The sequence below is a fragment of the Rhincodon typus genome, chromosome 22, assembly GCF_021869965.1.
Source record: "Rhincodon typus isolate 14 chromosome 22, sRhiTyp1.1, whole genome shotgun sequence".
Taxonomy (NCBI): Eukaryota; Metazoa; Chordata; class Chondrichthyes; order Orectolobiformes; family Rhincodontidae; genus Rhincodon; species Rhincodon typus.
In genome coordinates, this window is record NC_063353.1 from 3799606 (window position 1) to 3812027 (window position 12422).

General features: G+C 43.6%; 1 protein-coding gene across 1 annotated transcript in view; it reads right to left on the reverse strand.

The window, feature by feature from the left end:
• Positions 1 to 902: 902 nt before the first annotated feature.
• Positions 903 to 12422, reverse strand: part of socs2 (suppressor of cytokine signaling 2) — a 26831-nt gene continuing 15311 nt past the window's right edge. The window contains exon 3 of the mRNA XM_020515310.2: positions 903 to 1807. Within this exon, the coding sequence (XP_020370899.1) occupies positions 1347 to 1807 (461 nt within the window). The 3' untranslated portion in view covers positions 903 to 1346. The remainder of the gene's footprint in view (positions 1808 to 12422) is intronic.

The following is a 12422-nucleotide window of genomic DNA, read 5'->3' on the forward strand; positions in this document are numbered from 1 at the left end:
AAGCTAGAGTTCTGGATTACAAATCCAGTGTCATGATCACTGTGCCACTGATGTTCGGCCTCTGTTTTATGCTGACATTTCTAATATGTGAATCATCTTTATAATACACTTTATATGCTCCTCATATACACTTGTGTGCAAATATTGAGGAAGAAGGGAAGTCACTCACACCTTGCTCAACCCCAGCTCACAACGAAATTACAAAGAGACCGATATCAGCAATTTAAAAGCAAAGGTTAACACAAGGATAGAATGCACCTCAGTTGAAAGTGTCTTCCAAAAGACAGCACCTTTGACAGATTATTTGCTCTTCATCACATTGCTGTTGGGTGGAAGGGCTTGCTGAGTGCAAATTGCTTGCTGTGCTTCCCAAACTAAAATAGTGACAAACTTAGCAAGTATTCCATTCACTGTAAAGTGCTTCGAATGCCTGATGATTGTGGAAAGTGCCGTAGGAGGTGTGATCAGTAAGTTACACAAAAATTTGTGGTGTGGTAAATTACGAGGTGGAAAACTTTAGGCTACAGGACAATATAGACAGGCTGGGTCAGTTGGGCAGTACAATGGCAAATGGAATTTAATCCTGAACAGTGGTGCATTTTGGAAGGACTAACAAGGCAAAGGATACAAGTCAAATGACAGGACCTGAGAGAGTACAGAGGATCAGAGAGACATTGATGTGCTTGTCCATAGATCGTTGAAGGCAGTGGGACAGGCAGATAAGGTATTTAAAAAGGCATCTGGGATAATTATCTTTTCTAGTCTAGGCATTGAATACAAAACAAAAAAATTATGATGGAGTTGTTATGAGGTTAGTTAGGTTTCAGCTAGAGTACTGTGTGCAGTTTTGGTCACTTAGATGTGCAATTATAACCAAGGTTAAAAAAATGTAATAGTGGTGTTATTTAATTATTATAATGCTTTTAAACCATCAGAACGGACAGGGAAGACAGTTCCCAGGGGAAGCACTGCATTGCTAGAGACCTTCTCTTCAGGTTGACTGTAAACTGGTTGAAATAACGTACTTAATAATTAACTGAATTTCAGTGCTGCAAGGCTGACACAAACCCTCCCAGTAATCAGCAGCAGAGGATAAAAACAGAGTGTCAGAGGCAGAAAAAATAGTCAATATTGAATAAGAGAGACAGGCAAAAACAAAGCAGTTATGAAAAAGGGTCACTGGACCCACAATGCCAACTCTGAATTTTCTCCACAGATGCTGAGATTTTCCAGCAATTTCTGATTTTGTTTTTGTTTCAAAACAAAGTTGGGACTGGTTTCCTGGCTGCAGGAGATGCTTTGAACAAAGGCTCTCCTTCAGCTTTCCTTCCCTCTTAAAGAGTGTTTTAAACTTGATACTTATATTCCGACAAGTATTCCTTCAGTTTAATTGGCAAAGGCAGTTGTTCGATCTCTCTGGTTGCTTTATGTATGGTAATACGGCAGAGGTGTTGCAGTGACGGGGTCTCAGTGTAAAAAGGTTTGGTTAACCAGAGCTGGACGCCTCTGTTTTGAAGAGCCAGACAGCGGCTGTTCTGAAGCGTCCGACATAAGCCCACATAATATTCCACCAGATGCACCACACTATCAAACTGCTGAAGCTTAGATCTCATGAGGATCACCGAGTCGAGCCTGAACTTGCCATCTCGATATTCAATTCGCAGGTTGGTTGGTCCCAGGACAGTTTTCACAGAGATGGTGAGAAAATAGTCCTGGTGTGAGCTGTCTCGCACCAGGAAAGTACCTTCAGAAGCTTCTTTTAACATCTCGTTGGCTTCGTTTGCTTGAAGAGCTCCCCAGTACCATCCTGTAAAAAACAAGAGATGAGTTGTAAACTAGTATGCTGTAACACCAGTGTTGTGTCAGTAACAGTTCAGTTGGCAGAATGCTGACTTGGATATGGTTCAAGTCTCACTCCAGGGCTAGATAACAAAGTTCTAGGCTGATATCCCATTGCAGAGCTGACAGGGTACTGCACTATCAAAGGTGCCACCTTTTGGATGAGACTTTCAACTGAGATGCTCTCAGAGAGTACGGAAGTTAACTTGGTTTAAAAGAAAACATTATTTACTCTTCGTCACATTACTGTTAGAGGGGGCTTACTGAGCGCAGATTGCTTGCTGTGCTTCCCACACTAAAACAGTGACAAACTGAGCAAATGCTTTGAAAGCCTGATGGTTGTGGAAAGTTCTGTAGGAGGTGTAATCTGTAAGTTACATAAAAATTGGTGGTGTGGTAAATAGCAAGAATGAAAGCCTGAGACTGCACGACAGTATAGATGGTGAGATGGACTGAACAATGGCAAATGGAATTTAATCTTGAAAAGTGAGGGGTGATCCATTTTGGAAGGACTAACAAGGGAGGGGAGTACACATTGAGTGGTAAGATCCAAGGAAGTACAAAGGGTCAAAGGGATCTTGATATGCTTGCCGTAGAGTCATAGAGTAATACAGCATGGAAACTGGTCCACACTGACCATGGTGCCCGGTTAGCTAGTTCCAATTGCCGCATTTGGTCCATATTCCTCTAAACCCTTCCCATCCATGTACCTAAGCTAATGTTTTTTAAATGTTGCTATTGTACCTGCCTCAACCATTTTCTCTGGTAGTCCATTCCATATACACACCACTCTCTGCGTGAAAAATTTGCCCCTCAGGTTCTTCTTAAATCTATCCCTTCTCACCTTAAACCTATGTCCTCTAGTTTTCAATTCCCCATCCCTGGGAAAAAGACTATATGCTTTCATCCAATCTGTGCTCCTCATGATTTTATGCACCTCAATAAGGTCCCCCCTCATTCTCCTATGTTCCAAGGAATAAAGCCCTATCCTGGCCAACCTCTCCCTATAACTCAGGCCTACTAGTCCTGGCAACATCCTTGTAAATCTTCTTTGCACATTTTCCAGTTTAACTATGTCTTTCCTATAACTGGGTGACCAAAACTGTACACAATACTTAGTGCGGCCTCACCAACGACTTATATAACTGTATCATAAAGTCCCAACTCCTATACTCGATGCCTCGACCGATGAAGGCAGCACGCTAAATGCCTTCTTCACCACCCTGTCCACCTGTGATGCTGCTTTCAATGAACTATGTACCTGTACTCCTAGGTGTCCCTGTTCCACAACGCTGCTCAGGTCCTTACCATTTACTGTATAAATCCTACATTGGTTTGACTTTCCAAAGTGCAACATCTGACACTTATCTGTATTGAATTGCATTTGCCAGTCCTCAGCCCACTCCCCCATCCAATCAAGATCCCTCTGTAATTTTTGATAACCTTCTTCGCTATCGATGATGCCTCCTAATTTTGTATCATCCGCAAACTTTCTAATCATGCCTTGTACATTCACATCCAGAACATTTATGTGAATAAGAAATAACAAAGGTGCCAGCACCAACCCCTGTGGCACACTACAGAAGACAGCACGACAGGTGGATAGGGTGGTTAAGAAGGCAAATGGGTACTTGCCTTCATTAGTCAAGGCATTGAATGTGAGAACATGAAGGTTATGATGGAGCTGTTTATTATGTCAGTCAGGCCACAGCTGAAGTACTGTGTGTAGTTCTGTTCACCACTCTATAGAAAGGATGTGATTGTACTAGTGAGGGTGCAGAGCAGATTCACCAAATATGGCCTGGGCTGGATGGACTAAATGGGCTGGGGTTGTTTTCCTCAGAGCAAAGAAGGCTGAGGAGGGAACAGATTGAGGTTTACAAAGTTGTGAGGGGCATTAGGTAGCTAGGGAGAAGCTTGTCCCATCAGTGAGGGGGTCAATAACCAGGTTGCACAGTTTTAAGGTAGGGAGCAGGAGGTTTAAAGGTGATTCGAGGAAAAAAAAATACCCAGAGGGTTATTGGTATCTGGAACTCACTGTCTAAAAGGGTGGTAGAGATAGAAACTCTCAAGACATTTGGGAACTATTTAAGTGAACGCTTGAAACAACATAGTGTACAAGGTTATGGGCCAGGTGCTGGAAAACGGGATTAGAATAGATGGAGGTTTGATGAACATTGATCCATTGATACAAAAAAAATCACTTTGACAGCAGTCACTGTTTAGGCAGCAGTGATCAAAGAGAAACTCAGAGGCTTGGGATCTGCTCCAGTCATTGACAACTGGTAAACGAGCCTAATGGTATTATCAGTAAACTATTAATCCAGAATTCAAATAATGTTTTGTGGACCCAAGTTCAAATCCCGCTCCAGCAGATGGTGAAATTTGAATTCAATAATAATCTGGAATTAAAAATCTACTGATGACCAGGATACTATTGTTGATTGTTGGAAAAACCCAGCAGGTTCACAGATGTCATTCAGGAAAGGAAATCTGCCATCCTAACCTGGTCTGGCTGACATGAGACTCCAGACCCACAGCAATGTGGTTGAATCTCAACTGTCCTCTGAAATGGCCTAGCAAGTCACTCATGATGAGCCAAAGGGCCTTTTTCCATGCTGTAAAAACTTTGACGCAATGGCTATATAAATGCATTTCAAAATTTTGAGCCACTTAATGTCTGTGTATATTTTTTTGGATATAAACTGGAAAAAATGCAAATCTGGACATTGCTGTGTTGCAGTGAATGTGCCAGATGTATTTCTTTTTGGAACACGAAAGTCAAAAGCTTATACCAGGTATGTAATTTTTGGAGGAGCTGGTATAAATATGTTAGTGAGACAAGATGGCATTGGATGCTTTTAGGTGGAAAAGCTGCTGAGAAACAGCCTTTGGATATGTAGTTTGTCACAGACCTGAGAAGAGGTAGTTGAACCCAGATATCCAGAAAGCCTACAATCAAAGACAGATCTCTCTTTCTCTCTCTTATCCTCTGTAAGTGAAAAAGAAACATTTAAAGAATATGAAGAGAAGAACTAGTAACTCAAGCAAAGACCTAGATCCAACTGACTGGCTATCGAATTGAGGACCACCTATTGCTCTGCGGTCAGCATCAATGTGATACCATTGCCAAAAGAAATTGTGAGAAAGTCACCTCATTTCCACCTTTGCGTTGGATTCTTGATCCACAAGAATTTGTTCCTTTTTGCCCCTGTTTTCCACCATGATATTTCTGCAGAACTGTCTGTTCAGTCTGTCCATTTATGAATGAGTGTGTGTGCATGTTTGGGTTTAAAGAGGATGTAGCTTAAGTTTGCATAGTAGTAGTTGATAATCCATTTGACACTTGTTAAAAGGTAAGTTTATTTATATTAAATGTGTTGTTTAGTTCATTGATGAAACCTGGTCCAAGCTTCTTTTGTCCTCGATCGCAAAGTCAGGCAAACTAGCCACCTTGATGGTTCAATTAGGCATTGATACATTTATGAAGATTCATGGAGAAGTGGGGCTTATTTACCAGTTGTCAATGATTGGAGCCGGTTTCCAAGCATCTGGGTTTCTCAGTGATCGCTGCTGCCTAAACGCTGCTGACTACTTTCGACATGCTTTTTTTTTGTATCATGAAAGACACTGCCAACCTGGGTCTGATCATTCCCTTCCAATCCTGGGACTGACCTAAGAAGGTATTGCTGGCAATGGACGAGCTCAGCAAATTATTGGGATGAGGTTCAAGGACCAGTCTCAGGTGAGTTTCAAGCTTCCACTTTGTTTTGTGTGCCGTGCTGTCACTTCTGTGTTCAAGCTGACCAATAATCAACTCTTTGTCCCGTTGATTCTCATCGTTGGACCCTTTGATTATAAAATTGCTTTGATATGTTTCCTGCTTAAAATGCTAAGATCTTGATCAATTGGGTCAATGGGCTGAGGAGTGGCAGATGGAGTTTAATTTGGATAAATGCGAGGTATTGCATTTTGGTAAAATAAATAAGAACAGGACTTATACAATTAAAAATAGGGACTTGGGTAGTGTTGTAGAACAGAGAGACCTAGGGGTTCAGGTACATAATTCTTTGACATTTGCATCACATGTAGACAGAGTGGTTAAGAAGGTGTTTAGCACTCTTACCTTCATTGCACACAGCTTTGAGCATAGGAATTGGGACGTTATGTTGAAGTTGTACAGGACATTGGTGAGGCCTCTTCTGGAGTACTGTGTCCAGTTCTGGTCGCTTTATTATAGGAAGGATATTATTAAACTGCAGAGGATTCAGAAAAGATTTACCAGGATGTTGCCAGATTGCACGGTTTGAGTTATAGTGAGAAACTGAATGGGCTGGAACTTTTTCACTGGAGCGAAGGAGGTTGAGCGGTGACCTTATCAAGGTTCATAAAATCATGAGGGGTATAGATAAGGAGGATGACAGGTGTCTTTTCCTGAGGGTGGGGGATTTCAAGACAAGGGGGCATTTTTTCAAGGTAAGAAGAGAAAGATTTAAAAAAGGTATGGAAGAAATTTGTTTTACAGAGACTGAACTGGAATGAACTTCCAAAGGAAGTGGTGGATGTAGGTACAGTTACAACACTTAAAAGACATTTGAATAAGTTCATGAATAAGAAATGTTTGGAGAGATATGGGCCAAACACAGGCAGGTGGGACTAGTTTAGTTTGGGATTTTGGTTGACATGGATTGGTTGGACCAGTGTTGTATAACTCTACGACTAAGAGCAGGTCCCCAGTCACCACCAGACACTGTCAGAGTGAGAAGCTCAGCTAAATGTCAACTACACTTACTGATAGAGAAACAGTACTTCAGGAGAATCCTGTAAAATTTTCTATACTTTGGGGATAGGCCAAATTTTGATTCATAATAACGCTTTCAAATTATTACAGAAGTTTTTCTTTTTGTCTCCCAATTATATTGTCATAAGAATCTGGATAATAATGGCGAACAGGTACAAAATGATGGAATGCTGACACCTGCAGACACCCGAGTCTGAGAAATTGAAGGACTGTACTTAGTGTAGCTGAGTGCCGGTGCAGAGCGGACTAGAGGCTTGGAGCGGAGTGAGACAGTTGTTGGACTGGGGTCTGGCGTGGGTGGTCAGACCATGTGCTTACCTGCTGCTATTTGAAATTCTTAACTGGACTGTAATGTCAATCCTTTAATTATGTTACAACTATCTTATTTCTAACCTATTTTGTAGACACTGTAAGTAATGCTACTATTTTTCCTTTTATTCCTCTTTTGTATCCAAGATTTGTACCTAAGTACTTGTACCTAAGATGGCGACATTAAAGGCAGCCATTGTAAAATCTTTTCACTGTACACCTATACTTCTGTACTGGAGTACAAGTGACAATAAAGGATATTCTATTCTTCTCTAGCAGTAATCAGTATTCTGCATATGGGAATGTAAACAGAAGAGTTTATGGGAACTCGTGGGAATCTGACAATAGGCACTCTTACATAAGGCAGAGACAGAAATGCAGCCAACTCAAAGTATGGACAGTCTGGAATAAGAGACTTCTACAATACAGGGCCTAGCCTATCAGGTCGATAGAGTGGTCAAGAAGGCATACGGCATGCTTTCATTCATCGGACGGGATATTGAGTACAAGAGTTGGCAGGTCATGTTACAGTTGTATAGGACTTTGGTTCGACCACATTTGGAATACTGCGTACAGTTCTGGTCACCATATTACCAAAAGGATGTGGATGCTTTGGAGAGGGTGCGGAGGAGGTTCACCAGGATGTTGCCTGGAATGGAGGGTGCTAGCTATGAAGAGAGGTTGAGTAGATTAGGATTATTTACATTAGAAAGACGGAGGTTGAGGGGGACCTGATTGAGGTCTACAGAATCATGAGAGGTATAGACAGGGTGGATAGCAAGAAGCTTTTTCCCAGAGTGGGGGACTCAATTACTAGGGGTCACGATTTCAAGGTAAGAGGGGAAAAGTTTAAGGGAGATATACCTGGAAAGTTCTTTATGCAGAGGGTGGCAGGTGCCCGGAACACGTTGCCAGCGGAGGTTGTAGAGGTGGGCACGATAGCGTCATTTAAGATGTATCTAGACAGATTAACGAATGGGCAGGGAGCAGAGGGATACAGATCCTTGGAAAATAGGCGATAGGTTTAGATAGAGGATCTGGATCAGCGCAGGCTTGGAGGGCTGAAGGCCCTGTTCCCATGCTGTAATTTTCTTTGTTCTTTGTAACCCAAGTGCCCAGACCTCATGGTGGGCAGATTTCACAAGGAAAATATAGGTTGAATCTAAGGAAGTAGCACTAATCAGTTTACCTGTTAAAAGTTACAGAGATTCCAAATTTCTGAGATGAAATCAGTGTGCAACATCTTAAGATACATCTTAAATGACGCTATCGTGCCTGCCTCTACAACCTCCGCTGGCAACGCGTTCTGGGCACCCACCACTCTCTGCATAAAGAACTTTCCACGCATATCTCCCTTAAACTTTTTCTTTTCCTCTCTTGGCAGCAATTTTCCTTCTCTTCATTCCATGAAGGTATTGACTGTTTTCCTGGTTCCTCAGACACCTATTACTCTTCCACAAAGAAACTGTGGCCCTATCTCATATGCTTTAATACTGCGGGTTGGTCTTGTGCTGTAGGGGAGGCAATGGCCTAGTGGTATTATCACTGGACTATTAATCCAGAGACTTTGCTAATGTTTTGGGGACCTGGGTTCACCTGCTGTGGTGAAATTCAATAAAGAATAAGGGTCCATGATAACCATGAATCCATTTTTGATTATCAGGAAGAAAAAACATTTGGTTCACTAATATCCTTTAGGAAAGGAAATATGTCATCTTTACCTTCTCTGGCCTACATAAGACTCCAGACAACTATAGCAATGTGGTTGACTCTTAACTACCCTCTTGGCAACTAGGGATGGGAAATAAATGCTGTTCTGGCCAGGAATGCCCATATCTCATGACAACATCTGAAAAAAAGTGGTGTGCTCTGCCCCAAGACTGAAGCTCGGGGTTCAGGTCCCACTTCAAATCTTGATGGTCAAGGAAGGTGCCTTGATAATGCAGGTTGAGAATCAACTTGTGAATCCTTCCAAATTTGCCAGCGGCAGCAGTAAGAGGAGGAGAGATTCCCTACCGCCACTATCTACAGCCCCAGGCTTCAATCTACTTGTAGAAGTGTGTGTTACCACTGGTTGGGTGGATGGCCAGTGCTAATGTCACAGATTTGATTTCTGCTCTGGCCGCAGTGGGTTCTTGACCTTTCCTTACCCGTGGTGGAGGTCACAGCGCTGAGGTTCATAGATGCTTTTAGGCAGAGGACTCAAGAAAAGGCATCATAGAGATAACATCCAGAGTAGATGCAAACAGAAAACTGATCCTCATGGTGTGGATCCCATTACACACACCATCTAAATTTCCTTCTCACTCACTGAGTGACACTGACTCATACTGCCCAGCAGCTTGCAGTGTTGTTTTCTGACCCTGGTGCCCTGCAATTGAATCCAGAATTTGGTGACTCAGAGGCAAGAAAGCTACCCGCTGAATAGTGGCTGATTACAAAGCTAATGGGTATAAGCACGGCTTGCAGGATAGTCTCATGATTGGTTCACATTTCAATAGTGTTTTTAAAAAAGGGACAAGGTTCAATCTTTGACCCGACACATTTGGTAACATTCAAACCAGCATTTGATTGTCATGAAGTAGATGGCCATTCACTGTATGAAGGGATTGAAACTAAATTACAGTTTTTGTTTATTTTACAGACAGGTATAGCTCAATATTTTACAATTTCCATTGATTTAAGACTGGCAAATGATTGGCTATAATACGAAGTTGCTTACCAACCATATATTCAGCCATCTGGGTCCTGTTTTGGGTCCAGAATGTTGTCTGTGTTGTTCAGAGAGCTCTTACATACCAGCTACACTGGACACTATTAACATGGGCTTTGGGAAAATGATGCCAAAATATGCAGACTCGCTCACTCATTGAGTCTGATTTGAGGAAATCACTGACATTTTCGACCTTAAACTTTTTCACTGACACCCTCAGACACAGCTCAACATACATCAGTTGCAGGCAATGTCCCCATAACGTTGTTCTATAAAGGGGGCATTAACTACTTTAGCATTAGTTGCTGTTTGATATTTATGGGCATTTGACGAGTAAGTTAAAGATTTTGGTGATTGGTTCTGTTATTTAAAATGACTACAGTCTCAGTTGCAGGGTCCTGTTGTTACCTTCCCTATGGTCTGAAGGCGGAGAGGGAGAGAATTCGCGGAAATGGTGCAGAGGAGGGTGTGCTGCTCAAAGAGGGAGGAGAAGGAGATAGACTCTTAGCAGGAGGCCATATCTATCCAAGTGTTCAAAGTGCAATTCTCTTGGATCACTCTCAGCAATGAAGGGTACGTTGGACATTTCCCGGATGTGCACAGAAATCTGCCACCTATTGTGAGCAGATCTGTGACTGTCAATGGCTGTAAAGGTGCTTGTAGCCTTTACAATGGGCCAGTATTAGGAAGATCACTGATGCATTATATACAAAAACACGGGATCTCTACAGAGAGAAACAGACAGAAGCAGAGAGAGGAACAGAGAGAAGCAGGCAGAATCAGGCAGAAGCAGATGGAGTGTGTGCATGGCCTCACCAGGACAGTGTGGTTCCCATAATGCAGAGTACTACTAATGATTTACTTGTTCCATTGAGGACACTGCACCTAAATGTATCACAACCATAACAGGTCACTCCCCTCAATGTCCCACTGATGTGTGACCATATGCAGCACATGGAGCAGGCCAGTACCTGTCTCCTGGAGGCTGTTGAGATGCCTTTATACCATGGCCCACCTGACCACCAGAGCAAAGAAAAAGCTATTGGATGACAAGGATGACCCACTGACCATTTGGCTGGTGTCTCCAGTGCACAACCCCACACACATGGGCAGGAGGTATTTAGAGAACATCATGCCTTCACATGTAATATCATCAAGCAGACCATCGGGCTGTTTGACCAATACTTTTACAGACTGAGTTCTGAGGAAGGGTCACCAGACCCGAAAGGTTAACTCTGATTTCTCTTCACAGATGCTGCCAGACCTGCTGGGCATTTCCAGCAACTTCTGTTTTTGACTCTTAGAGCCTGATCCACTCTGCAGCCTTACAGTACCCTTCAGAGCAGTTTAATAGCTCACTGCCCATTTGTTGCACCCTACACCACCCTTGCCATCATGTGGGCACAGCCCTGGTCACCAGACATGCTGAGGAAGATGGGATAAAGGAAGGAAACAGCTAATTGACACAGCCCTTCCCAGACATGCCGTGCACATTACAGTGTGGTACCAGTGAGCACATCTCCAACTGTCCAGTCACCTGCAGTTCCACAATTTCTCCTCTCTCTCTTTTAGCTGGATCCACTTAGCAACGAGTCTGAGATACAACCCACCACAAAACTAATATCGCAGCCCAGCTTCATCAATCAATCATGCAGTATTCCATACGAAGGTCAGCTAGTAAACCTTGTATATCCTCCTTCCTGGGTTCCATTCCCTCCCTGCAAGTGACCCCACTGGGTTCATCAGGGGAGATTGTAAAAAACCCTCACACAGCCCGACCCTGAAGGACTGCTTCTGACTGCTCTGACTTGACACTGCTGGTGAGGGTACAGGCAGAGTGGCAGCAAAAGGGAGGCTGTGGGCTGTCCTCCTGAGAGAGAGGATTTGATATACTCCAGCAGGGCAGCACCTCAACAATGCAAGCTACATGCTGCTGCAACACCTTGCCAGGCACCTTCTGAACATGGGTATTTTAGACAGGACAATAGCAAGCTGAGCCTGCACTGCAAGCATACAAACATTGCCAGGTTCCTGTCAACACAGTGTGGAGCTGGAGGAACCACAGCAGGTCAGGCAGCATCAGAGGAGCAGGAAAGTCGACGTTTCGGGTCGGGACCCTTCTTCAGAACCTGTTCAGAACATGATGGCAGGGGTGGTGTAGAACTCTGAAGAAGGATCCCGACCCGAAACGTCGACTTTCCTGCTCCTCTGTTGCTGCCTGACCTGCTGTGGTTCCTCCAGCTCTACACTGTGTTGACTCTGACCTCCAGCATCTGCAGTTCTTGGTGTCTTCTTGCCAGGTTCCTGCTTGTCCTGCACTGGTAGATGAGGCATCAGCCCGGGTGGGCCCACAGTGGGAGCTGGCTGCCAAATCCTGTTGGAAAGGACAGACTCTGAACTCAATGCCAAACTGGTATGGAATCCACACGTCCCCAGACCCGTGGCTCCAGCTCAGACGTGGTGATTGTGATTGTGGCAGCATAACTGAGACCCAGGTGCCCGTTTCAGAGGCTCCAGTCGATGCCAAGCAGTGACTGGAGGAGTAGATTGCCAGCTGTCACCAGCACAGATGTGTGAGCTGGGGGTTGGGTAGGGGAATAGAAAAAGAATCGCTCAATTTTCAGACCTGACACACCAACCTGCCTCCAATGAGTCATTTTCAAACATTGTAGGGATTGGATTTCAACAGGGAATGGGTGCCCCACCTGCCAGCACTGGAAGGTCAGAGAGGGAGAGTCTATCCCTGCCAGCACTGGAAGG